The sequence below is a fragment of the Elephantulus edwardii genome, unplaced genomic scaffold (genome assembly GCF_000299155.1).
Source record: "Elephantulus edwardii isolate Elephantulus edwardi_28Jun2011 unplaced genomic scaffold, EleEdw1.0 scaffold00055, whole genome shotgun sequence".
NCBI classification, from domain to species: domain Eukaryota; kingdom Metazoa; phylum Chordata; class Mammalia; order Macroscelidea; family Macroscelididae; genus Elephantulus; species Elephantulus edwardii.
In genome coordinates this window covers 9825473-9848817 of record NW_006399805.1, presented here as the reverse complement: position 1 = coordinate 9848817, position 23345 = coordinate 9825473, and the positions used below count along the sequence as shown (strand labels likewise).

The 23345-nt window shown below is 47.4% G+C and overlaps 1 protein-coding gene across 1 annotated transcript in view; it reads right to left on the bottom strand.

The window, feature by feature from the left end:
- LOC102855481 overlaps positions 1-23345 on the bottom strand; it is a 167818-nt gene that overhangs the window by 80229 nt on the left and 64244 nt on the right. The window contains exon 15 of the mRNA XM_006887223.1: positions 2346-2439. Coding sequence (XP_006887285.1) covers positions 2346-2439 — 94 coding nt within the window. The remainder of the gene's footprint in view (positions 1-2345; positions 2440-23345) is intronic.

Here is a 23345-nt window from a genome sequence, read left to right as displayed (position 1 = left end):
GGACGGAGAGGTGTTGTGGGGACGGGGTGGTGGTGTGGGGACAGGGTGGTGTTGTGGGGATGGGGTGGTGTTGTGGGGACAGGGTGGTGTTGTGGGGATGCAGTGGTTTGGAGACGGGGTGGTGTTGTGGGGACGGGGTGGTGGTGCAGGGCTGTGGCTGCGCTGTGGGGATGGACAAGCACATGAGTGGGTTTCTGAGTGAAGGGCCAGGACATGGTAGGTCTGTTGTGCTTGGAGGACTGTACACTTGAAGATGAATGTGGGGTGTAGGAGTGGAGGATTGGAAAATGTGAAAAGTTGCTTCCAGGCACAGACTAAGCGGTTGCTACATAAGGGTGAAAATGTGGGGATGGAAGAGGTGACCGTGTAGAATAGAAATCCACTGCATTCACATTGAATCGACTGAATTTCACAGGGTAGGTATGTTAGGTAGGGAAGAGAGTATGAATATAAAAACAAGTGATAAAGTGGCAGAGTTCTAGAACACTCCCAGCAGGGTCTGTGCATACAAGGATGTGAGCAGAAAAGCAGACAATGGTGGAGATTCTCCAGGGCGTCCCTCTGGTGTGGACAGTTGGAATGCTGGCACAAGCCTGGACGGCACTCACCAGTGACCCAGCCATTCCCTTTGGAAACACCAATACTTGTTTTCTTTCTTTTCCAGTCTGGAAGTTCTGCTCTGACACTTGTATTTTCTTTGCACTTGCATGAAGACGTTCTGACAAGCTGTGGTTTGTAGCCCTGCAGGGAGCTGATCACCCCAGGGAGAGGATACAGGGACAGCAACAATGCACAGTGTGGAAGGGGACAGCAGATAAACCCAGAGAGGCGGAGGGAAGACGGGAATAGCGGTGCGGCCACCATCTGGTACGAGGCAGCCTTTCCTGCATGGTGGGAAGTTGCTGATAGTGCCATCAGGACAGGCCCAGGCTTCCCGCCTTCCCTCGGTCAGTGCCTTTCCACAGACAGGTCCGATCAGCTCCTGATACCGGTCTGGTGGCTGTGTCCCCATGAGTCAGCAGAATGAACGCTCTGGCTCCCAAGAAAAGCCAGAGTGAGAAAAATAACCACAAAAGCAGAGCCCTGGTCAGTGTCTGCAAATGTCTGTGGGACAATTCCACATGCCTGTCACTTGGCATTTCAGGATGACGTACGTGAAGTTAAGCACATCTCCCTGAACCCACACCCTAACCCTGACCTTGATCCTGTTCGATGGGACCATTCTCAGTTATCATACTTGACTCATTAAGCCTTGAATTCTCAACACAAGGCAGGGCACAAGCTCTCAGCATGGCCCACATGATTAAGCATGTGACTACGAACCAGAGGGTTATGGGTTCAAATCTACCTAGAGGCACTGTGGGAGAAAAGTCGGACAATCTCTTCCCAAAACATGAACCACTGAAAAGCCAGCTCTCCTCTCACACTCTGTGTTCAATCCTGTCAACACTGCTGACTGGGTTGGGAATCAGTTGCCAGAATGACTACTTTTTCTAAGAATGCTTTTCTCTTTAATATCATTGCCATTTTAGGACAGTGGCTTTTCAATCTCCCCTCAGAAAAACTGAGGCTTACTAACCAACTGTGCAGGTCTCTGTGCCTCCAGGGTCCCTTCTCAGGGTCCTCCCTGCTGATTCTGTTCCTGTGCTGCATATCCCTGTCCCAGGAGGATGACCACATATATCTCCTAGGCCTCGCAATCCCACACGCTGTGTATCTGTCTGGTGACAAACAACATTATTTATGTGTGATCTTTGTTTTCCCACTTAGTTTATAAACTCTTTGAAAGAGCAGTACCTCCTAACATCTTCTGTCTTCCTCTGCAGCTTGGCATAGGGTTAGGCACATTTATTTAGACGTTTAGTAAATGTATATATAGATGGATGAATGACGGGTGGTCAAATGGGTGGAGGGTGAATGTATAGTTGATGGGTGGGCAGGTGGGTGGAAGTGAATCGATAATGAGTGGATGGATGGATGGATGGATAATGAATGGGAGGAAGGAAGGAAGGAAGGAAGGAAGGAAGGAAGGAAGGAAGGAAGGAAGAATAGATCCGTGTATTGATAGTAGATGAATAGTGGAGGTTATAGATGGATGGATAGACAGAGGATGGAAGGATAGTGGATGGACAGTGGATATGTGGATGGATAGAATGACGGATACATGTATGACAGGAATTCATCCCAGAGAAGGGGTTTCCTCATAAATCACCTTCACGCTTGGCACATCTTTGGTGTGTGAGACGCAGGTGTCCCTGGTGGAGGTGATGGCACTTCACAGGTGAATCCTGCATGGAGGTGAGCGTATTTCCTAGACTATTGAGGGAGCGAAAGACAATCCCTACCTGGCAGAAAAACATCAGGTTTCCAATAAAAGGAGAAGGTCTGGGGTGTCTGATGCCCAGCTTTTCCAGTCGTGAAAATGCTGATGTGGAGTACCTAGGGGAGACAAAGGCAAAAAACTGAGGCGCTGAGGTTTGCATTTATGCTTTTGATGTGAATGGAAGCAGAATTGTTGAGTTCTCAAAAAGGAGGAGTAGGAAATGCTCTCAGTTGCTAAGCAAAAGTTTGCTATTTCAAGTCCACCTCAAGGCACCTTGGGAAAAAGGTCTAGAAGTCTCCTTTTGTTTTAATTTTATTTTATTATTTTTGCACGTGTATTGTCAAATCGGATCTGACTGATACAGAAGAAATTGTCCCTCTTTCTCCAGCAGAGCATCTGGTGGATTTGAACTGCAAATCTCGGGGATTGCCGTGCAGCTACTTGCCACTAAGCCACCAGAGCTCTCCTAGAAGTCTCCTTTTGAAAAACAAGCCATTCAAGATTCTCCTAGTACATTTCTACTCATGAGGATATACATGGGTCACCATGAACTGGAGTCAACCTGAAGGAGTCAAACTTGTTTATTTGTTTGTTTTTAAGGCCTGACGGGGTAGAGACCTAGAGGTAAGCAAATGAACAGGAACTCAGTCAATTCCTTTCAGTGGAGAGATCAAGGATCCCTAGAACCTCAGTATTCCCACCTGGACGACGAACACCAAGGCTCAGTGATGGGCCTCCGCTAAGTAGTTCATAATGTTCCATTTTGGGTCCTTTATCCTATCAGTCATCATCCATTATGCACCTGCCAGTCACCCGTCCATCTATCCATTCATCACCACAGCCGTCTTCACTTGTATAATCATCTACACATCCACCCAGGCACCTGTGCATGCTACTCACCCATCCATCAATTCATTCAGCCAATCACCTAGCTGTTTACTCACTTATCCATTTATGTATCCATCCATCCACCCACCTATCAACTCATCCATCCATCCATCCATCCATCTGTCTACCCACCCATCAACTCATCCATTCACTTATCCACCCATCTATTCATTCACTCATCAATCGGTCCATCCACTTACCTATCCATGCATTCACCACCCAGCAATTCACTCAACGTCCATCCCATTCACACCCAACAATCCATACTTTAGACATGAACTAGTTCAACTCCTCACTCACCCTCACTGCCACCTTAAAATTCCCTCCAATTCATTATTTATAAAAACGGACCTCCCAGCCATCCAGTCCTTCACCTCGAATCGATCACAAACGGTTGTCTCTTAGACAAGGCCATTGCACTGCTGAAGGCACTTGGTAACCTCCCTGGGTCAGCACTGGGCAAGCACATCATTTGCCTCTCAGCACATTCCATGACCTAAAGGCAAAGATACAACCCTGGGCTGGGGAGGAGCGCACCCCGGAAACGTGGCCCCGGCACCAGCAGCTCGCTCTCAGAAGCCTTTGATTCCAGGGCCTGTGCTATCAGGGAGGTGCAGCTCCTCACCTTCCAGATGAGAAAGCGTCTGACACTCCCTGGTGGCCCTCTCCAGGAGGAAACAACCATCTGAGAAGTGCAGGGTGCTGTCCAAACATTGACACAACTAGAACATTCCACCAGAGCACAGCGACTGAGCGACAATACAGTTGAAGTCAGAACCGGCTCAGAAACTCAGGCCACATGACTATGATCTTCAGCCACCAGCCAACTGGGTCAAAAGTTCAGTGCATTTGGCAAAATTAATGAGTCAAACTGGTTGTCGTAGCATCACGCAGAGACCAGCCGGGGCTCAGTTTGGGGAGAAGGAGAAATGTGGAGGCTCTTACCAGGATGCTACTGGTTCATGTTGTTGTTGTTGATTGCTGTCCAGTCAAGCACGACTCCTAGCGGCCCTCTGAACAAAAGGCCTGAAGCCTTTCTATAACTATTGTCATTTATTTAAGTTCATAGAGTTTCCAGAGTCATGTTGTTTAGGAAGTGGATGGAGCGCTGAACTAAAGTAAAAATCCAAAGCTCCGCTAGACGTGTAATCCAGTGTCTCCTTAGATTGAGGATTGGTTCCGCTCTGAGGTCCACCTCTCCCACCTGCAGCCCACTTGAGAGAAAGCATCAAACCCACTGGCATTGAGCAGCTCGGACCCATAGCAACCCTAGAGGACAGACCCTCTAAAACAGGTCCTACAGAACAGACACCATGGAGCAGACCCTGCAGAATAGATCCTAGATAATAGATCCCTACAGATTCTACACAACAGACCTTATGGGACAGATCCTATAGGGAAGACCCCATGACACATACCCTATAGAATAGATAGATCCTATGTAATAGACCCCTACAGAACAAATCCTATACAACACACCCTATAGAACAGATGCTATAAGGAAGACCCTATGGGGCAGAACCTACAGAAGAGATCCTATATAATCGACCCCCTATAGAACAGAACCTATGGAGCAGACCCTATAGAACAGAGCCTATGTGATCTGCCCTATAGAGCAGACAGAGGTGTTCCATATGGTTTCTGAGGCTGTGACTTTTTCAGGAGCAGACTATTTATGTTTTGCCTGTGGGTCAGCGGATAGGTTCAAACCTTTGACCTTTTGGTTAACCATCCATAGCTTAACCTACAGCATGACCGGGTCTCCTGTACAGCCCAATAGAAAGCATTTTTTGATTAAACTGTCCTGCAGATACTCAAGCATCTGAGAAAAGACCAGCCTGGCTCTTGTGTTGCTTTAAGTTCTTCTGAGCAAGGGGTCTATCTGCAGAGCAGTCACAAGCGAACCATAGTGGGCAGGAGGACAAGTCGCCCCCTCTTCTGCCCGAGGCCCACCAGCACTGCTGTGTGACTGCATCTGACGGATTCCTGGGACGTCACTTACGCCATGTTCAAGTGTAATCAAGACTCACGCAGGAGCACGTGTGAGTTACGCAGATCAGTCGTGCCAACACTCCTCCTCATTAGCCACGGACCAAAGGCTGACGACATAGACAAGCTATTCTTTCAATTAGACTGTGATGGCTTCAATGATCTCCAGCACCTAAGAGGAGAAAGCAGACACCCCACATTGAACACAGCCCTGCTTAGCCAGCCTGGTCTCTGAGTTCATCGGTTCCTGTGAGCTACTCTCTAAATGGAGTCTCTAATGGGTAGAAAGAGCTACATGGATCTTGGGCCACGTAATTACATCTTAATTTTGTAATTAGATATCTTGATTGTCTAATTAAAGGATGAGAAGGCTGTGCCTCATCACACATGCTAATCATCATGCAAGTCCATGCCCTAATTATGTAATTCCACTTACGACTTTGCTGCTTGTGTGTCTCTGCACAAAATTTAGACATTTTCAGGCATATGGCGCCCACCGGGAGCGTCCAAGACACTGCCACCAACTTCACTTCACAGCTGGACTCAAGTGCAGACGCCAGGCGTCCTCCCGGAGAACAGGCCGGGTGCTGCCATCAACAACCAACCTCCGTCATAAATGGGCGGGGTGAGGCCGCTGCCTCAAGACTCCAGGGAAGAAACTGAAGAGTGGGTCCCCTTTATCTTGCTCCTGCCCCCAGTCCCTATCTCTTCTGCCTTCTCCACAGGCTCTTCCTCCGGAGCCTGCAGGCCCCCAGGGACACCACAAAATGAGCTCTGTTGTTGGGCTTGCAAGTCAGAGCCTACTGGAGCTGCCCCACCGGGCTTCTGCAACAGAAATCGTCTTTATTTAAAAAAAGAAGCTCTTGTTCTAATTTAAGTGAAAGTTAACATAGCAAGTCAATTTGTCACTTAGGAATCCACATACATTTTGCTTCTCAACATAGTCCACGATCCCCACATCACAACTGCCCTCACCCCACTTCCTCCTGTGTTTCCCATGTGGGCTCCCCTTTCTTCCCTGTTCCTTCCTGCCTTCTGACCTTTGACCCTGAATACAAATGGACCTTTCTTTGTAAATTATTTTAATTTTATATTGGTTTACACACAAAATTCACAGATTCCTCTATTCACATTGAATTTCAAAGTATTGTTACCATATATTGTGTTTTATAAAATTAATCACCATTGATCGATGCCCATCATTACCTCACCTTGTCAGGTCTCTCCTGGATCTTTCCTAAGTTCTTCAACCCCTCACTCTGCCCACATAACCCTGTGCCCTCAAGATTCCCCTTCCCCGCAGTTGTCTTCCGCTCTCCTCTTCCCACTTTGGACTTTTGTATGCATCTTATTAGTAATCTTTCTATTTTGTACAATAGTGGTTTTATGCAGTATTTGTCCTTATGAGACTGAGTTAGTTCACTTAGCATAATACGTGCCAACCTCTCCCGTGTTATATAGTATTTTTCAAAATCCTTGCCCCTGGCTGCTGCATAGTATTCCATTGTGTGAATTCACCACAATTTCTCAATCTGGTCATTTGATCTTAAATGGTTTATTCTTCTAAGAATTGCCCACCTTACAAGTGTCGTTGTTCACCTTGTGATCTGTCTGTTTGGCTATAATCTGAGCCATGGGGTACGTTCCTGTCCAGGTGTAAAGAATCATCACCATGGGGTCTCTGACTAGTGAGTGAGGCTGGACTCTTCACAGGGGCAGGTAGCCAGGCCTTTCTTCTGCTGAGCTGCCGGTGGGTTTAATTCACCAGCTTTTCCATGAACAGTGGAGTGCTTTAACCATCACACCACTGGAGCTCCTAGAATGAATGTTTGAATCAAATGAGAAACATGGGGGGAAAAGACCTTTTTTAAAAAATGTTTCCCTCCTGTTACTTTAAAAATTGTCACAGTGAAAAAGATTTCCTTTCTCCCTCAAATCCTGGTGTTGAGGCCGTTCCAGTGCTGTGCAGGTGGCCAGAGCTGCTGCCGTGCTGCGCAGGTAATCTGCAATCCTCACCCGCCTGTGGTATTTAGAACAGTTTCTCTTTGATGGGAGTCAATGCAAATGGACCCACAATTATGATTCTGGGCATCTGTCATTGTTTAATTAAGGACGCGTAAGTTGGGGATGACAACATCGGGCAATCACAGGCCTGTGAGCCTCTGAGGGGGTTGCCTTTGAAACTTTGAAATTCGTTCACTGTTGGCAGACAACAGACAACGTATGCGGTGGTGGGGTACATTTCCCCCCACCCAGGAACCTGTATACAAGGTGTTGCTTCCAAAGTTGTCCTAACCTCCCTCACGCACAGCAGAGCGAGGTGCTGCCTAGGCCAGTGCCATCCTCACATGTCCATGTGACCCCTCTCGTCCACGGGCCATCCTGGGCTGATCTTTGGGAGTAGATTGCCAGGCCTTTCTTCCTAGCTCACAAGACCCACTGAAACTGTTCAGCCTCAGAGCAGCACAAGCCTCCTGACAGGCAAGAGGCTGCTGAGGATGGCCAGGATTCGAACCGATGTCCCCGGCACAGAGAGCGAGAGTTCTACCCCCTGAGCCACAACTGCTCTCAATTTTAAAGCAAGGTTCTATTTCTAAAAGCTGAGACTTCCTCAATTTTGGTTTTTCTCAAGGCAAAACCCTCTTCTGATGTGTTTAACGAGATTGCTTAGTCCGTTGGTAGCTGGAGCAGCACCCACAATTGATAGATGACATGTTGATGTCACCGTAGCAAAGACGTGATCACACTGGTTGAGGTTTGAAACAAAAGAAGACAACAGCCAAATGAGGGCCCAGCCTCCAGGACTTCTGTCATTTATATTGGGTTTGGGTTTGGGTTTTTTAAAAAAAATTGTTATTTGAGGTGCACTCTGGTGGCCTAGTGGCAAGAAGCTGCACTACAATCCAAGAGGTACATGGTTTGAATCCACCAGATCCTCTGCTGGAGAAGGAGGGACAATCTCCTCCTGTACCAGTCAGATCTGATTTGACGCTACACACACAAAAAAATAATAAAATTTTAAAAATGTTATTTGACTGAAAGTTTATAAACAGGTTACTCAGCCATGCACAGGTGTTTTGTTTTAGAACATTAATTACCACTCCCGTAATGTAATTACACTTTCCCCACTCCCTTCCTGTGGTTCTCATTTCCATGAATCCTATCCCAGCATTTCCTGCCATCAGGGCTTTATCTTTGGGCAAGGCTGCTCTTTTGATCGTGTACGGCTGGTTCTTCTAAGAAGTGGTGCCGTGGTATAACTGGTCACCTGATATGTCAGGCTGTTGTCAGACTGAAGGCTGAACCACAGTAAGAGCACGGCCTAGGACCACAGCCTCGGAGTCCCCACCAGTCTCTACAGGAGCCGTGAGCCAGGCCACTTCTATGTTTTATGGGTTTGCTCTGCATTTCCTCACTCTGTCCAGGACTTTCTAGAGTGATTCTTTTTGGTTTGGTCAGCGGGGCAGCCAGGCACCCCTGGCTGGTAGCCGTCCCATGTTCCACCCTGGGTGCAGCTGGGTGCAACCTGCAATTTTCACTCATTGCATCCTTGCTGTTAGCTGGCTGCCTTCGAGTCACAGTGGCTGTGTGGCACCAGGGGAACTGCACACACAGGGTTGCCAAGGGCTCATGTTCAGACAAAGATCAACAGGTGGTTCTTCTGAGGCGTTCCTGGCTGAACCAGAACTTCCAACCTTCCAGCTTAGCAGCCAAGTGAAATCAGTCATTCGCAGTACCCACAGACTCCATCCTCGTATGATTATCAGAGGTTCCCCACTGCAATTTCAGAGATGCTTACTGGCTTTTGAGACAGCACATGAACCCTTTGGCAAATAAGTAGCGTTTCTTCTGGGATAGACATGTGGGTGCTCTGAGGAAAGGGACGTCCAGACAGCGCACCTGTCTTGGCCTCTGGGGATGAAAACCCATGCTAACCTGTGCATGCGTGGTCATGAGGCTTCACAAGCCACAGAGTCCTGTCTACATCGGCAGCATCACTGGAAATAGCACATACGCTGTCACATTTCTGGGAAGTTTTGTTAAGATACAAGAAGTGAACATGAGGGCTGTCAGCCTTTCAAAACACAAATCTTGGTGTGCTGGACCGAAATTTGGGCCCATAAAGCTACACATGTAGGTTTCAGGGAGAAAGACTGCTTGCGTTTTATTACTATTATTCCTGCTCTTCCCTCTATGTTTTTATTTAGGTTTGAGGTCATACTTTCTATAGTTTTATACCTTTGATTTTTTTCTTATTTAACATAAGTATTCTCATAAATACTGCCACATTGAGCTGGCAAGTCCCACAAGTGTTGAGGACATTCGTTCATGGGGTCGCTATGAGTCACATATGACTCGATGGCACTTAAAAACAATAGCAACAACATAGAGATCAGTTGACCTAGTGGACAGAAAGCAATGCTACCAAAACAAAGGTGAGTGACTTTAATCCATGGCCTTCAGGCCTGTTTTTAATTGTTTTTGGTCAAACATCCTTCAAGGTTGTATCGCCCTGGTGTGTCCACTTGCCGTACAGAGGTAACTCGTGGTTGCTGTGAAGCCGAACACGGTGACACTAATGTGTCAAATGCGATAATGGTTACCCACAGTGGGCAGTGTTTGGTGGAGCTCCCTGATTAAAACAAGCTTGGAAGCAGGAGTGGCATCCGCTTCCATAATAACTTGCCTCCAGAAACCCTGCGAACCTGGAGAGAGGATGAAAGTCAAGCAAGTGTTGAGGACTTTCGTTCATAGGTCACTATGAGTCTCCTACGACTCAACGACACTTAACAACAATAACTTATTAATGTTATTTTTTGCTCTGGTACCAGTGACAGTACAGTTGGTGCCTCTGTCATCGTCCCATATGCAGTTCTGTGACATGAATTGCATTCATATCATCCTAACGTCACTGTTGACTGTTCCCCAATTTTTCCATCCCCCACATGGAAGCTCAGGTCCCCTGCGTATGAGCTCTTCCTTTCTCCCTGTGAGTATATATTTTTATGGCTATATAATATTCTTGTGTGAAAATATCCTTTACTAAGCTAGTCTCATACTCAGCTCTGCTACATATTTAGAGCGTTCTCGCATTTTTAGCTAATTCCAGTTACGCCATTACAATGGACATCTTTGTGGGGCGCACTATGTCCGAAATCAATGACTCAGAGGTTTTACACAGCAAGCCACAATGCCACAGAGCTTTCCAGAAAACTTGATCCAGTTAGCCCCGTTGTCAGAGGAGGAGCTGGCCAAACAACGCTGTAAGGTTTTTATCCATTTGGCCTTCTTGTTGCTGGCATTTCCTTCATTATTAATGAGAGAAAACATTTATACCATTCCTTCCCCTCCAACCTAAGAAATATTCCCCCACTTTGAAGCTGTCCTCTCTTGGTTTCCCACCCCAGTTTATCTACATGGAAAGCAGAGCCGTTCTTGGAAAAGCGGTGGGTCATCCCAAAGGGGCCGAGGGCCCAGGAGGTGGTCTGACACAGTGGGTGCAACAATGGGTTTAAGTCCAGCAGAGACTGTGAGGACCACAGGATGGGCAGGGTTTCGTTCTGTTACACAGGGTCACTAACAACAACAACCGGTTAAAGGATTAATTGGAACATGGTCAGTCCTTTTCAGTGCTGTTCATGTGTTATCTGTGCCCATTTTAATCCATTTTAACCACTGTTCGTCAGTCCACACAGGGGTGCGAACCCCATGGGCCAACCGGTTCCTCTGTGGATGCAATGGTACGCTGGTTCTCCTTTCTCTATAATACAAATGTGGTTCTAGTGAACATCCTTGTAAATTTCTCTTTGTGCATAATTACAAAAGTCCCTCCAGGGTAGAATTGAAAACATGAAATTTCTGGATCCTGTGCTGTTTGAATGAATTTTAAGTTTTCCTAGATGCATACTGCCAAATTGCTCTCCAAAATGTGTATGCTAATTTACATTCAAGAGAGCTGTGGTGCGTCGTCTGTCAGGACTGTGCTGCTAACCCAAAGCGGGGCCTTTATTCTGAGGAAGAAAAATGGACCATTTCCTCCCGTGCTGTTTCCAACCTCGGGAGGGTCAGCTGTGAGCTGGTTCTGACTCCACCAGAACGAGAGAGAGTGAGTGAATTTCTGCCCTCCCCCCTCCCCCCCCCCCCGTCCACATTCTCAACAATGCTTAATGTTTGCTTACTTTTCACCTGTTTGGTGTTTTATTATTTTTAGGGTTTTTTTGAAAAAAATTAAAAATTTAGTGTCCTTGAATTTGTAATTTTTTTACTTCTTAAATTTTAGTGTTCTTGAATTGATAATCAACTTTTTGCTTATGACTTGTGGATTTTTTTTTTCTTGTATCTTGTCAAAGACATCTTTTCCCATCGCAAATTCACCAAAATTAATGGCACTGAGTAAAGGTAGTGTTGATTACACAGCCAATAATTGTTAGGTGTGGCAGATAAGTTGCACACTTGTATAAAGTTGAAAGATGTGTGATCAATACATTTACTACAATGACAAAAATAAAGAGTGGCTGTGAAGCTTCTTATGTACAAGCAAACACCTCAGGGGAGTTGGAGGTGAAGGTCATGGTGTTTTGACCCCTGCCTTCACAGGCCTGGTAACGTGTGCAGTGCTTCTGTCCGCCTCCTCCTTGGGAGCCTCTGGTGGTGCAGTCCATAGAGAGTGGCACTGCTAACTCAAAGGCCATGCCCTGATGGTACACAACATTAATAAGGCAGTTTTGTGAGGGGGCACAATTGACAGGATTAGGTTTATCTTAAATCCATTTCCTTTTCCTTTGACAGACTAAAGAAGTGAGCAGAGATGACAGGGGCTTCAGTTACACCAGGAAAAAAGAGCAGAAGCAGAGAGTGACTTTTGAATCCAGGGTTCCTGTGCTGAGAACCTGATAGACCCAGAGGAAGGAGCATGAGTTCCCTGATGAATGCCAACTCCTTAGATGCTGAGAGCAGCCCTGGAGCCAGCATCCTGCAAGCTAACCTCCTAACCTGTAAGGGCCTTTGTATTTAAAAGTCGGTTAGGCCCTGACTAAGTCTCCAGTTTGGAGATTCATGTGTGTGAAGCAGATGGATTCTGGTGAGTAGGATCTTTTGTTTTAGTTGAAAGTCAGGCCCTCAGTGGGCCATGGAATGTTCTAGAAGGATATACTGCCCTTTGGACCCATTGAGAGCTAAAGAGGAAGAAAAAGACCATCATAGCAGTTTCACAGTACAAAAACATATGTATCCTCTCTTCCTACTTTTATATGGGACAGACATTAGCAAATGAAAAGAGAAAGACACAAAGGTATGTTCACACAGTGGAGTATTACACAACACTGAAAAATTATAAATAATTTGAGAAACAGTACATAGTATGGATGAATCTAGAGAAAATTATGCTAAGTGAAATAAGTCAGACATAAAAGGACAAATATATAAAACTATGATAATAAAATACTAGGAAAAGGTTGTGCAGAGATAGAATAAATTTTGGGTAGTTACAAGGGATGAGAAGGAATGGTAAGGAAAATGAAAATTAATAAATAGATGATGACAACTATGAGATATCATCTCATCCCAGTAACAACAGTAAAATTCAACAGAGGGGCAAACAACAAATGCTGGCGAGGTTGTGGAGAAACTGGGAACTTATTTACTGTTGGTGGGAGTGTAAAATGGTGCAACCACTATGAAAGGCAGTATGGAACTTTCTCAAAAAGTCGCAAATAGAAATACCATTTGACCCAGCAATTTCACTAGTGGGAATATACCCTAAAGAAACCAGAACTGTCACCCAAGCAGATATATGCACACCCATGTTTGTTGTGGCAATTTTCACAATAGCAAAGAGTTGAAAACAACCCAAAGGCCCATAAACAAGCAATGGAATACTACGCAGCACTGAAAAACAAGGAACTCGTGAAATATTATATAAAATGGGTAACCCTGAAGGACACAATGCTGAGTGAAATATTTCAGTCATGAGAGAACAAATACTACATAGTACCACTGTTGTAAAATGGGGCTGACATCAGGGTTGGGGGAAACTAAGAGGGGATAAATAATGTAAACTGTATTGGAACAGATGAGGGAGATAACTGTTTAAAAGGAATATATGATTAGGTATTATTTGCATGATAAGGGTCCAGAATAAGAGCTGCATAGTAAAGTGGACTGGGGGGGGGGATTGTATAACAATGCAAGAATTTTTTTTTCCTCAAAGAGAAAAGTAAACTGAGGGGGAAGGGGTGGGCAGGGCGGAAAATGTACAATGAATGAATGGAAATCCAAGTTCTCTATAAAGTTTCATTAAAATCACAATAAATAATTAAGTAGATAATGATGTTGTTGTATTCTGTCAACTCAAAACTAACTCAGTTTAGGGGAGCTCTGGTGGCCTAGTGGTAAGGAGCTGCAACTACAATCCCAGAGGCGCACGGTTCGAATCCACCAGATGCTCTGCCGGAGAAGGAGGGACAATCTCCTCCTGTACCAGTCAGATCTGATTTGATGGTACACTCACACAAAAATAATAAAATTTAAAAAATTTTTTAAAAACTAACTCAGCAGACCCTCCAGCAGGTTTTCAAAGGCATTAAATGACATAGTAAGAGATGGCCTATCCTTCTCCTGTGGAGAAGCTGGTGGATTTGAACCATGTGCCTTTGAGATTGTAGTGCTGCTTCTTACCACTCGGCCACCAAAGCTCCCTAAATAGGTGTTCCACATTTAATGAGATGGGTGGAGGAAAAGGCAATATACAATAAGTAGAAGACCAGATATGATGAATATTGTATTAATTTATAAAACAAAATATGCGCAGGTGGTGTGCCTGTATGAGATGCCAGCAGCAAGCTCCTCGAAACACTGTCTTTCAGGAGCAAGAGAACGATAGGAGATGGGGAGAGAATCAACAGCTTAGTCATTTGTTTTTACACTTTAATAATCAAAGCAGCTGCTCCTGGTGGCTAGCTGGCAGCCCAGCGCCTGCCTCCTGCCCAGGGTCCCTCTTCCATCAGGGGGAGTTCAGGCAGAACATACTCCCATGCACGTGGTCCACTAGAGCCCCCAGATCCTTTTCCCATGAATTTCGGGAAAACAGGTCTCACCCTCTGTCCTTAAGATTTTTGGAAAATACCTGCTCCGTGGGCACATCTCTGCTTCTTCACAAAGTTAATAAAGCATGCATCTGGGCTCTGGGACATTCATTAGAAGCAAAGGCTTCCCTGTTCACTGAGGGTTGCAGCCTCATTTGAGATGCAAGCTGGAGTTCCTTCAAGATCTCCCCACATTTCTGAGCACTGAGCTGTGGTCCTGCACCCTCACCCCAAGAAGGCTGAGCTGAGAGGGACAGGCAGGCTCACTAAGCTGTAGTTTACAAGGACGACAAAACCACCTGGTGACCTGAGATGCAAGAGCAGTGCCAGGGAACACTCTTATGGCCTCTTGTTCCCCTTGGGACGGGGCAGGATCTTGTCTGAGCTCGAGTCCTCTCTGTCCCCTCCACCATCAGTGGCAGAGCCTCACTGACCTACACGGTCTCCGTTTCAGTGACTAGTGTATTTGGGCTCACTGGGGTATGTCTGGGGTATATCAAGGCCACTGCAGAGAAAGCCAGGCCTTTCCTCGTGTTCACATTCACTCAGCCAAGCCAACAAAGACTCCCTCACTTCACTAATTATCTCAAATGAGGCTGAAACCTCAGTGAGATAGAGAACTAATGCCTTCAATTAACATTTCAAAACCTAAAACCATTCCTAATTCAGTTCATTTTTATTAGAAAGCACGGAGATGTGTCAAGTAGATTTTTTCCAATCTCTAACGTAAGGTGCGCCTTATATTATGGTCTTTGCAATCACTTGTTACGCATCAGAGAGCTGGACAATGACCAAGGAGGATAGAAGGAGAATTGATGCTTTTGAGCTGTGGTGCTGGAGAAGAGTATTGACTATTCCATGGACTGCTAGAAGAACAAATAAGTTCATTCTGGAGAGGGTGAAGCCAGGCTGCTCCTTGGAGGCAAGGATTCCGAAGCTTCATCTGACATACTTTGTACATGTTGTAAGGAGGGACCAGTCCTTGGAGAGGGACATCATGCTTGGTAGGGTGGAGGGACAGCTCAGGAGAGGAAGACCATCGATGAGATGTATTGATTCTGTCACTGGGGTAATGGGAACAGGTGTGCTGGAGACAGTGCGATTGGCACAGGATAGAGCAGGTTTTAGAGCGGTTGTACACAGGGTTGCTATGAGTTGTAAGCGACTCAACGGCACATAACAACAACAATGTGTAGAGGATGTGACCTCGATTATCTGAAGTTTACACAGTGAGGATCCGGAGGCCCTAGTGGACCACATCATCAGTGTGCAAAGTATGTGGGTCCCCCACGGCCCAGTGTCCCTCCACTCTGCAGAGCGCAGCTGGGCCTGCCTCATAGTCACCATCTTCTCACTATGCAAACTTCACCCGAGGTGCCTCGGGCCAGACTGGGCACTGTATGTGCAGGGAGGGGTGGGTGAGCGTGTCCTGTGTTGGCCAGTTCCAGCTGTGGCAATCTGAAAGGGCCCTTATCCCTCTGTCCACTGTGAAGTGAGGGGCTGAATGGAAGGGTCTGGAAGTCACTCCTTTCGATCCAGTGCACTTGGATTGGAGCGTGCATTCATTTGAGGCTGGGTCAGCACCCAGTGGGCAGGAAGCCATCCTGTGCCAGCGAGTGTCACCCAGAGGGGATGGGATGGGAAACCTCAGTCCCTCAGCTCCTTGCGTCCACCCTCTGCAGTCACCAAGAACACAGGCTGCCTGCAGCAAGCTCTCCTGTCCCTGCTCAGGTCTCCTCCCGCCCCGGCCTCCCTCCGCAGCCCCGGGCACAGTGATTGGAGGGCCTGCCGCTGACTGACGGCTGGCAGCCGGGACTCACCCGCCGCTCTGTGGGAAAGATGCATCCGTCTGCTCCCATAGAGACAGCAGACATGGCAGCGCCACGGGGCCATTCTGCTCAGTCCTATCGAGTGACTAGGAGCTGGAATCACCTTGGCGCATGGCTGTGAGTACAAATTCAGCCCCCACCACACCCTGAGGGTGCTCTGGTGGCCTAGTAGCAAGAACCTGTGCTGTAATCCTGAAGGTACATGGTTTGAATCCACTTACTGCTCCGCTGTAGAAGAATGGGCAATCTCCTCCCACGTAATTACTGCTTCTGAAAATCTGCTGGAGGGTCAGCTGTGGGTCAGCTCTGACTCAGTGATGCTCAACAACACACAGTGAGCACCTGGACCTGGCCTCAGTTTCTCCCTTCGACCCTGGACCTATCCTCTGTAGAGAACTTACTAACTCAAAAAACACTGGGCTCCAAGCTCTGTCGTCTCACATACTTTGGGCACGTGGCCAGGAGGGACCAGTCCTTGGAGAAGGAAGGACATCGTGCTTGGAAGGGCAGAGGGACAGTGCAGGAGAGGAAACCCCAGATGTGATGGATTGACACAGTAACTGGGGCGACGGGATTGGCTGTATCAGAGTTAATGAAGCTGGCTCAGCCCAGGGCAGGATTCAGAGCTATTGTACTTAGGGTCGCTGTGAGTCACAGGCGACTCAGTGGCACATAATCACAACACCGCCACCAAACACCAACTTCCTTTCCTCTGGCCTTTGGTGATCTGACCCAGCCTGATTTAGCTTCCTCACAAACTGTGCCCCAGCACACTTGAGACTCTGACAAGCTTGCATCATACACAACTTCCAGTTACCTGTCAGACTTACCTGTCCCAGCTCTCCCCTCACCAGGTGGGCTCACTTCCCAGCAGGCTAGGGTTCTGTCTCACCAACCCGTCCTCTGGGAGCCCCCCAAGGACATCCCTAGCCTCCCTGAGACACACCCCCACCCCAGCTCCCTGACGAGGCCTGCAGGAGCGCAGCAGGCCCAGGACGGCTTGTTTGCAGCGAGCTAATCGCGCCCGGGCCGTGTTTACCTGCTCTTTTCCACTGTGGCTTAGCCAGCTGCAGTTAATCCCTCTGTTTCTGGAAGTCCTGGGTGATGGCTTGCTCTTTAGACAGTATTGTGAAAGAGATGTCTCACTTGGGCCAACCCCAAACAACAATTAAACACAAGATCCTGGAGCGGCCCTGTGTGGGTGCCCTGAGGGCCAGCAGGCAGTGGGTCCAGATGCTTCCAGGGCTTGAGGCTGGGCTAAGTGCTTCCATGCATTCATTCACTTGTTCCTCTCCATTCCCTCTGTGAATGTGGCAGATCCCCCCCCCCCCATCTCACAGGTGGGAAAACTGAGGCACAGAGAGGCAAGAACTTGCCCAAGGATGCACAGCATGGGAGGGACAAAGCTGAGGTCAGAGTCCTTCCCAGCAGCCTCCACTGCCTCCCACCTGACGTATGCAGAGCAGTGAGGGAGCAAGAGCCCAGGGCACATGCAGACAGGTGGTGCCCGCCTCCCAGGTTAGGGCTCTAAGGGCTCTGCGAAGAGTTAGGTGTTACTTCCTGGACTTGACTGTTAGTCCCTGGGTTCCAATCCCCTGCTAGGATCAGCAACAGGTCAGCAGAGTTCTGAGATATGAAACAGGCTAACAAGAGTTCTAGTGAAGACATAAGTCAGGACAAGGAACTTGAGTGCTTTGTTCAGCCTTGACCTGGAGTGTGACTGGGTGTGCAGTGGAGTGGCTCTGTGGCTGTGGCTTTCTGTGGCTTAAAATGGATTTCCTAGACCCCTCCTTATCTAGCTGCCTCAACCCAGCTTGCCCTGCAAGGACATGGCCCGCCTACATCATCAGCATCATGGCCATTTCTTCCTCACAGGGTGCATGAATCTACCCACAGAGGATTGGCTCATCTCGTTATTAAATTGAGTAGATTCAGCAGCAGAAATTGGGAGCCTCAGCACCAAGAAAGCAGCAGCCGAGAAAGTAGCATGTGTTCGGGGCCAGAGGCTCCTGGGCCAGGCTTCTATCCTGCTGTCAGCTGAGGAGCTGTCTGGACTGTTTGAAGGATAGTCTTTTGCTATTGGCTGAGGAGCTGTCTGAACTGAGAGAGAGGTTGAGTCTTGCTGTTAATCTGAATTATTGAGGGATTGTGTCATGCAGTTGACCTGAACTGTGGCCCATTTGGCTTCCCCTGCTTGCTGAAACTGAGGAGAACCTGAAGTGCTTGCTACAGAGGGTCAAGGACTACAGCCTTCAATATGGATTGAGGCTCAATGTCAAGAAGACAAAGATTCTCACCACTGGACCAATTGGCAGCATCAGGAAGGATGGTGAAGAGATTGAGATTGTTCACAGCTTTAGTTTGCTTGGCTCCACAGTCAACACTCTTGGCACCAGCAGCCAGGAAATTAAAAGACGTATTGCGATGGGAAAGTCTGCAGTTAGGGACCTCTCCAGAGTACTGAAGAGCAATGGTGTCACTCTGGAGACTAAGGTGTGTCTGACACAGGCCATGGTCTTTGCAATCACTTGTTATGTGTCAGAGAGTTGGACAATGACTAGGAAGAATAGAAGGAGAATTGATGACTTTGAGCTGTGTTGCTGGAGAAGAGTATTGAATGTACCATGGACTGCCAGGAAAACAAACAGATTCATCCTAGAGAGGGTTAAACCAGGCTGCTCCTTGGAGGCAAGGATTCTGAAGCTTCTTCTGACATACTTTGGACATTGTTGTAAGGAGGGACCGGTCGTTGGAGAGGGACATGATGCTTAGTAAGGTGGAGGGACAGCGCAGGAGGGGAAGGCCCTCTAGGAGGTGGATTGATTTGGTGACTGGGGTAATCAGGATGGGTGTACCTGAGACAGTAAGATTGGCATAGGACAGAGCAGGGTTTAAGGCTATTGGACATAGGGTCACTATGAGTCCAGGTGACTCAATAGCACATAACAACAACAGCAACAATGAGCCCCATAACTGAGAAGTCTGTGGAGTCACCACAGTGAACTTCCCGTCCAGTCCTTAGTTGAAGTGGGTGCCGGAGCCTGGGGAGCCCTGTCTGACCCTTTAGGGAGCAGGTTTATACAATGGGTGCCATTGATGGGGATGTTGGAGTTAGTAGAGCTCCGAGTCCACTGTCCTCATATTGTGCTTGCTCCTTTCACAGGTGGTGCCTGGCAGCATCGGTTACGTGTCGGGAGTGCAGGGGGTGAGTCCAGGTTCTCTGCACCTCAGCTGCTGTCAGGTGCTGGGAGTCAGTGCAGAATGATAGCAATCGTTCACAAACAGAACGCTGCCACCCTGCTCTATCCTCACAACCATCGCTGTGTGAGAAGCCATCGTAGTCACTGTGTCCCTGCATCTCCTTGACGGTCATCCATCTGTTCAATGACTACGAACTATGATGTCCCCCCAGCGACCCGAGCCCTCCTGATAGCACGCCCAAGGTACGTGAGGCGAAGTCCCCACCCCTAAGAAGCATGCTGGCTGCACTTTAAAGATTTCTGTGTTCTTTGGGCCGTCTGGGTATATTTTGCCAACACAACCGAAGGTATCCATTCTTCTTCCATACTTCCCATTCCCTGTCCAACCATTGCAGGCATACATTGTGGTTGTTAGGCGCTATCGAGTGAACGACAGCTCAGAGTGTCCCTCTGAACAACACGTCTGAATGCTGTCTATCCTGTGCCATCTTCACAATCTCTGAGATGCTCGAATCCATTGTTGCAGTCACCGTTTCAATCCATCTTGTTGAGGGACTTCCTGTCTTTCACTGACCCTTCACCATCCCCAGGATAATGCCTTTTTCCAAAGACTGACCCCTCCTAAAGGTGAGATGAAATCCCACCATCCTTGCCTGTAAAGAGCCTCCTGGCTGCACTTCTTCCAAATCAGATTTGTTTGTTCTTTTGACAGCACATGGGATATTCAACACTTCTCACCACCACCACCACCACACTTCAGAGGCATCAATTCTTCTTCCTTCCTTATTCACTGTCCAACTTTCACATGTATGTGAAGCAATGGAAATAATGGCTTGGTCAGGTGTACCTTAGTCCTCTAAATGACATCATTGCTCTCTCACACTTCAGAGATGTCCTTCACAGTAGATATGCCCAATGCAAGAAAACGTCTTCTGCTTTCTTGACTACACGAGCATTGATTGAGAACCCAAGTAACATGAAGTACTTGACAAGGTTCATCTTTTCTCCATTTATCATGCTATAACTTATTGCTCTCGTTACAAGTATGTTTGCTTTATGTTAAGTATTCTAGGCCAAAGGAATGCTCACAGATGCTAGCCCATTGGAGCTGAGGTTTTGTCTTTAAGAGCTCCGTCGAGGTTTCTGGCTTCCCACTGTCCATGGTCTAGAAAGGTCTAGGGGACCCAATTCTGACCCCTAGCTTGGCGGGCAACCTCATGAACTTCGACAAGTCAAAATAACACAAATGCTATGAGTGTTCCTAAATATTTATAGTCCTCGTTGTGTCCTGTCTGACTGTAGTCCCCAATCTTTGTTTTGACCTCAATCTGAGTTCTCTAGTGCTTCTAAAACAAAAAGACCACAAGTGGATGGCTTTTACAAACAGAACTTTATTCTCCCACAGTCCAGGGAGCTGCAAGTCTGAATTTATGGTGCCACCTCCAAGTGAGGGCTTGAGCTCTGGAGGAGAGTCCGTGTCCCTTCGCCTTTCTGCCACTTGGTGATCTTTAATGTGGTACTTCTCGTCCTCCAGCTGTGCTTGCCGGCTTGCATTGAAACTTTCTAGAATCTCTAAAAATATTGACTCAAGACCTATCCTACACTGACCCTGTCTCCTTAACACAAAAAAAGACAACCTGGTCCCAGATGGGATTTGACCCCAGAGGGTCGGACTGACAGCCACACTTTGGGAAAGGTCGCATTCAATCCACAACAGCCTCAGTCCTGGCAGCTTCACCCCCATCTCTGACCACCTCTCAGCCACAGTTTTCAACTGCAGATTCTACCAGAAATTGTGTTGAAAAGACAAGAAAATGAGCACTTCATGCGGGACCACCAGTTGTCTCAGGGCCCAGGTATGTTCTGCGTGGTAGCTCGGCCCATTTCTGCTGGTGGTCTGGACCCCAGAACCTGCTGGAAGCTTCCCCACAGCACCGTCCTGCCTCCCGCACCCTTAATCATATCAACCAAAGCCCTTGTGTCCAGTACTGGCCCGTCTGGTCACCATGTTGTTAGTTGCCATCAAGTCAAGCTTGTGTGTAATAGACCCAAGTGTCGCCTGACTCCACGGCATTTTCACGTCACCGAAGCACTTCAGTCTTCTGCTGAAGCTTCTAGGTCAGTCCATCTCATAGAGGGCTTCTCTCCTTTCGAGGACCCTCTGCTTTGTCAGATGTGATGTCCTTGTCTAATAACTGGTCTTTCCTGATGGCGTGTCCCAAACGAGCAAGTCAAGTCTTGTCACCCAAACACGTTAAGACTTAGAGCAGCAAGTACTTTCTGTCTCGCCTGGTTTCTGTGAGTCCGGTGAGCTGGGAGGTTCCGGGTCAAGGTCTTCCTTAAGGTCTCGGTCCAGCTGTGGGCCGTGCTGCATGTCAGCTAACACTCGTCCTGTGCCTCCAGCTTGTTGATGGGGGTGTGGGTAGGCTGCTGGCTTCCACAGGGCTGACATGGCCGCTGCTTCCCCCAAAGCAGGTGAGCCAAGAGAAGCAACCCCCAATGCACCCCTTGGTCTTTTTTAAGCTAACTGTGGGCTTCTGCTGTGCCCTACTGGTCACACACGGATGGGGACATGCAAGGGTGTGAATCCTGGGATAGGACCAGCAAATACCACCTTGAAGTCAGCTGCCATCACCCGTGTCCCCATGTGAATAAACTCTTGCCACATCCTTCTTGCCCAGAGTCATTCTGGGTTTTCACTGAGGCCGGTGATAAGCTTCATAGTCTTTAAGTAGTTTCCTCCTAGACAAGATGCTGAAACAAAGATGGAATTGTTCCATCCCTCATTCCAAAGAGTTGTCCTAGCTCCTACTTAGTGCCACGCGTGATGCCAGGTACCACTGTGCATCTCTCAGGGGTAGATCAGGTCTAGTTCTCTTCCTGGTGGCCCAGTGGTTAAGAGCTAGGCTCCTAACAGGAAGGTTGCCAGTTCAAGTCCACCAGCCGTTCCACGGGAGAACTACTTCTGTAAAGATCCAATCCTTCAAAACAACTACGAGAAATCATCTCACCCCAATAACAATAGCAAAATTCAACAGAGCAGCAAACAACAAATGCTGGTGAGATTGTGGAGAAACTAGAACCCTTAGTCACTGTTGGTGTGAGTATAAAATGGTGCAACCACTATGGAAGGCAGTATGACGCTTTCTCAAAAAGTTGCCAATAGAAGTATCATTTGACCCAGCAATTCTACTACTGGGAACATACCCTAAAGAAACCATAACGGCCACCCAAGCAGATATATGCACACCCATGTTTATCATGGCTTTGTTCTCAATAGCAATGAGTTGGAAACAACCTAAGTGCCCATCAACAAACGAATGGATGAAGAAGCTGTGGTATATTCTCACAATGGAATACTGTGCTGCACTGAAAAACAAGGAACTCATGAACTATTATATAAAAGGGGTGACCCTGGAGGATGTGATGCTGAGTGAAGTATCTTAGTCACAAATGAACAAATACTACATAGTTCTACTGTTGTAAAATGGACTGACATCAAGGTTGGGGGGAGACTGAGAAAGACGGGATAAATTATGTATACTGCATTGAAACAGATGAGAGAGAACTGTTTAAAAGGAATACATGATTTGGTATTATTGTCATGACAGGAGTCTAGAACAAAGGCTGCATGGTGGAGTGAACTTGGGGAGAGGGATTGTATAACAACGGAAGAATTTTTCTTTTTGTTTGCAAAGAGAAGAGCAAACTGGGGGAAAGGGGTGGGCGGGGAGAAAAGTGCAAAAATGAATGAATGGAAATCCAAAGTCTCTGTAAACTTTCATTAAAATTAATAGTAATATGAGGGAGTGAATAATTTAAAAGCGATGTATGATAGGGTATTATGGTTATCGCAAGAGTCCACAATTAATGTTGCATAGTGGAATGTACTTGGGGCGGTGGGAGGGGTGCAGGGGGATTGTGTACCAGGGAGGGAGTGTTTCTTTTACTTTTGAAAGAGAGGAGTGAACTGGGGTGGTGGGAAGGGCTGGGCAGGGAGAGAAGTACAGCAATGAATGAATGGAAATCCAAA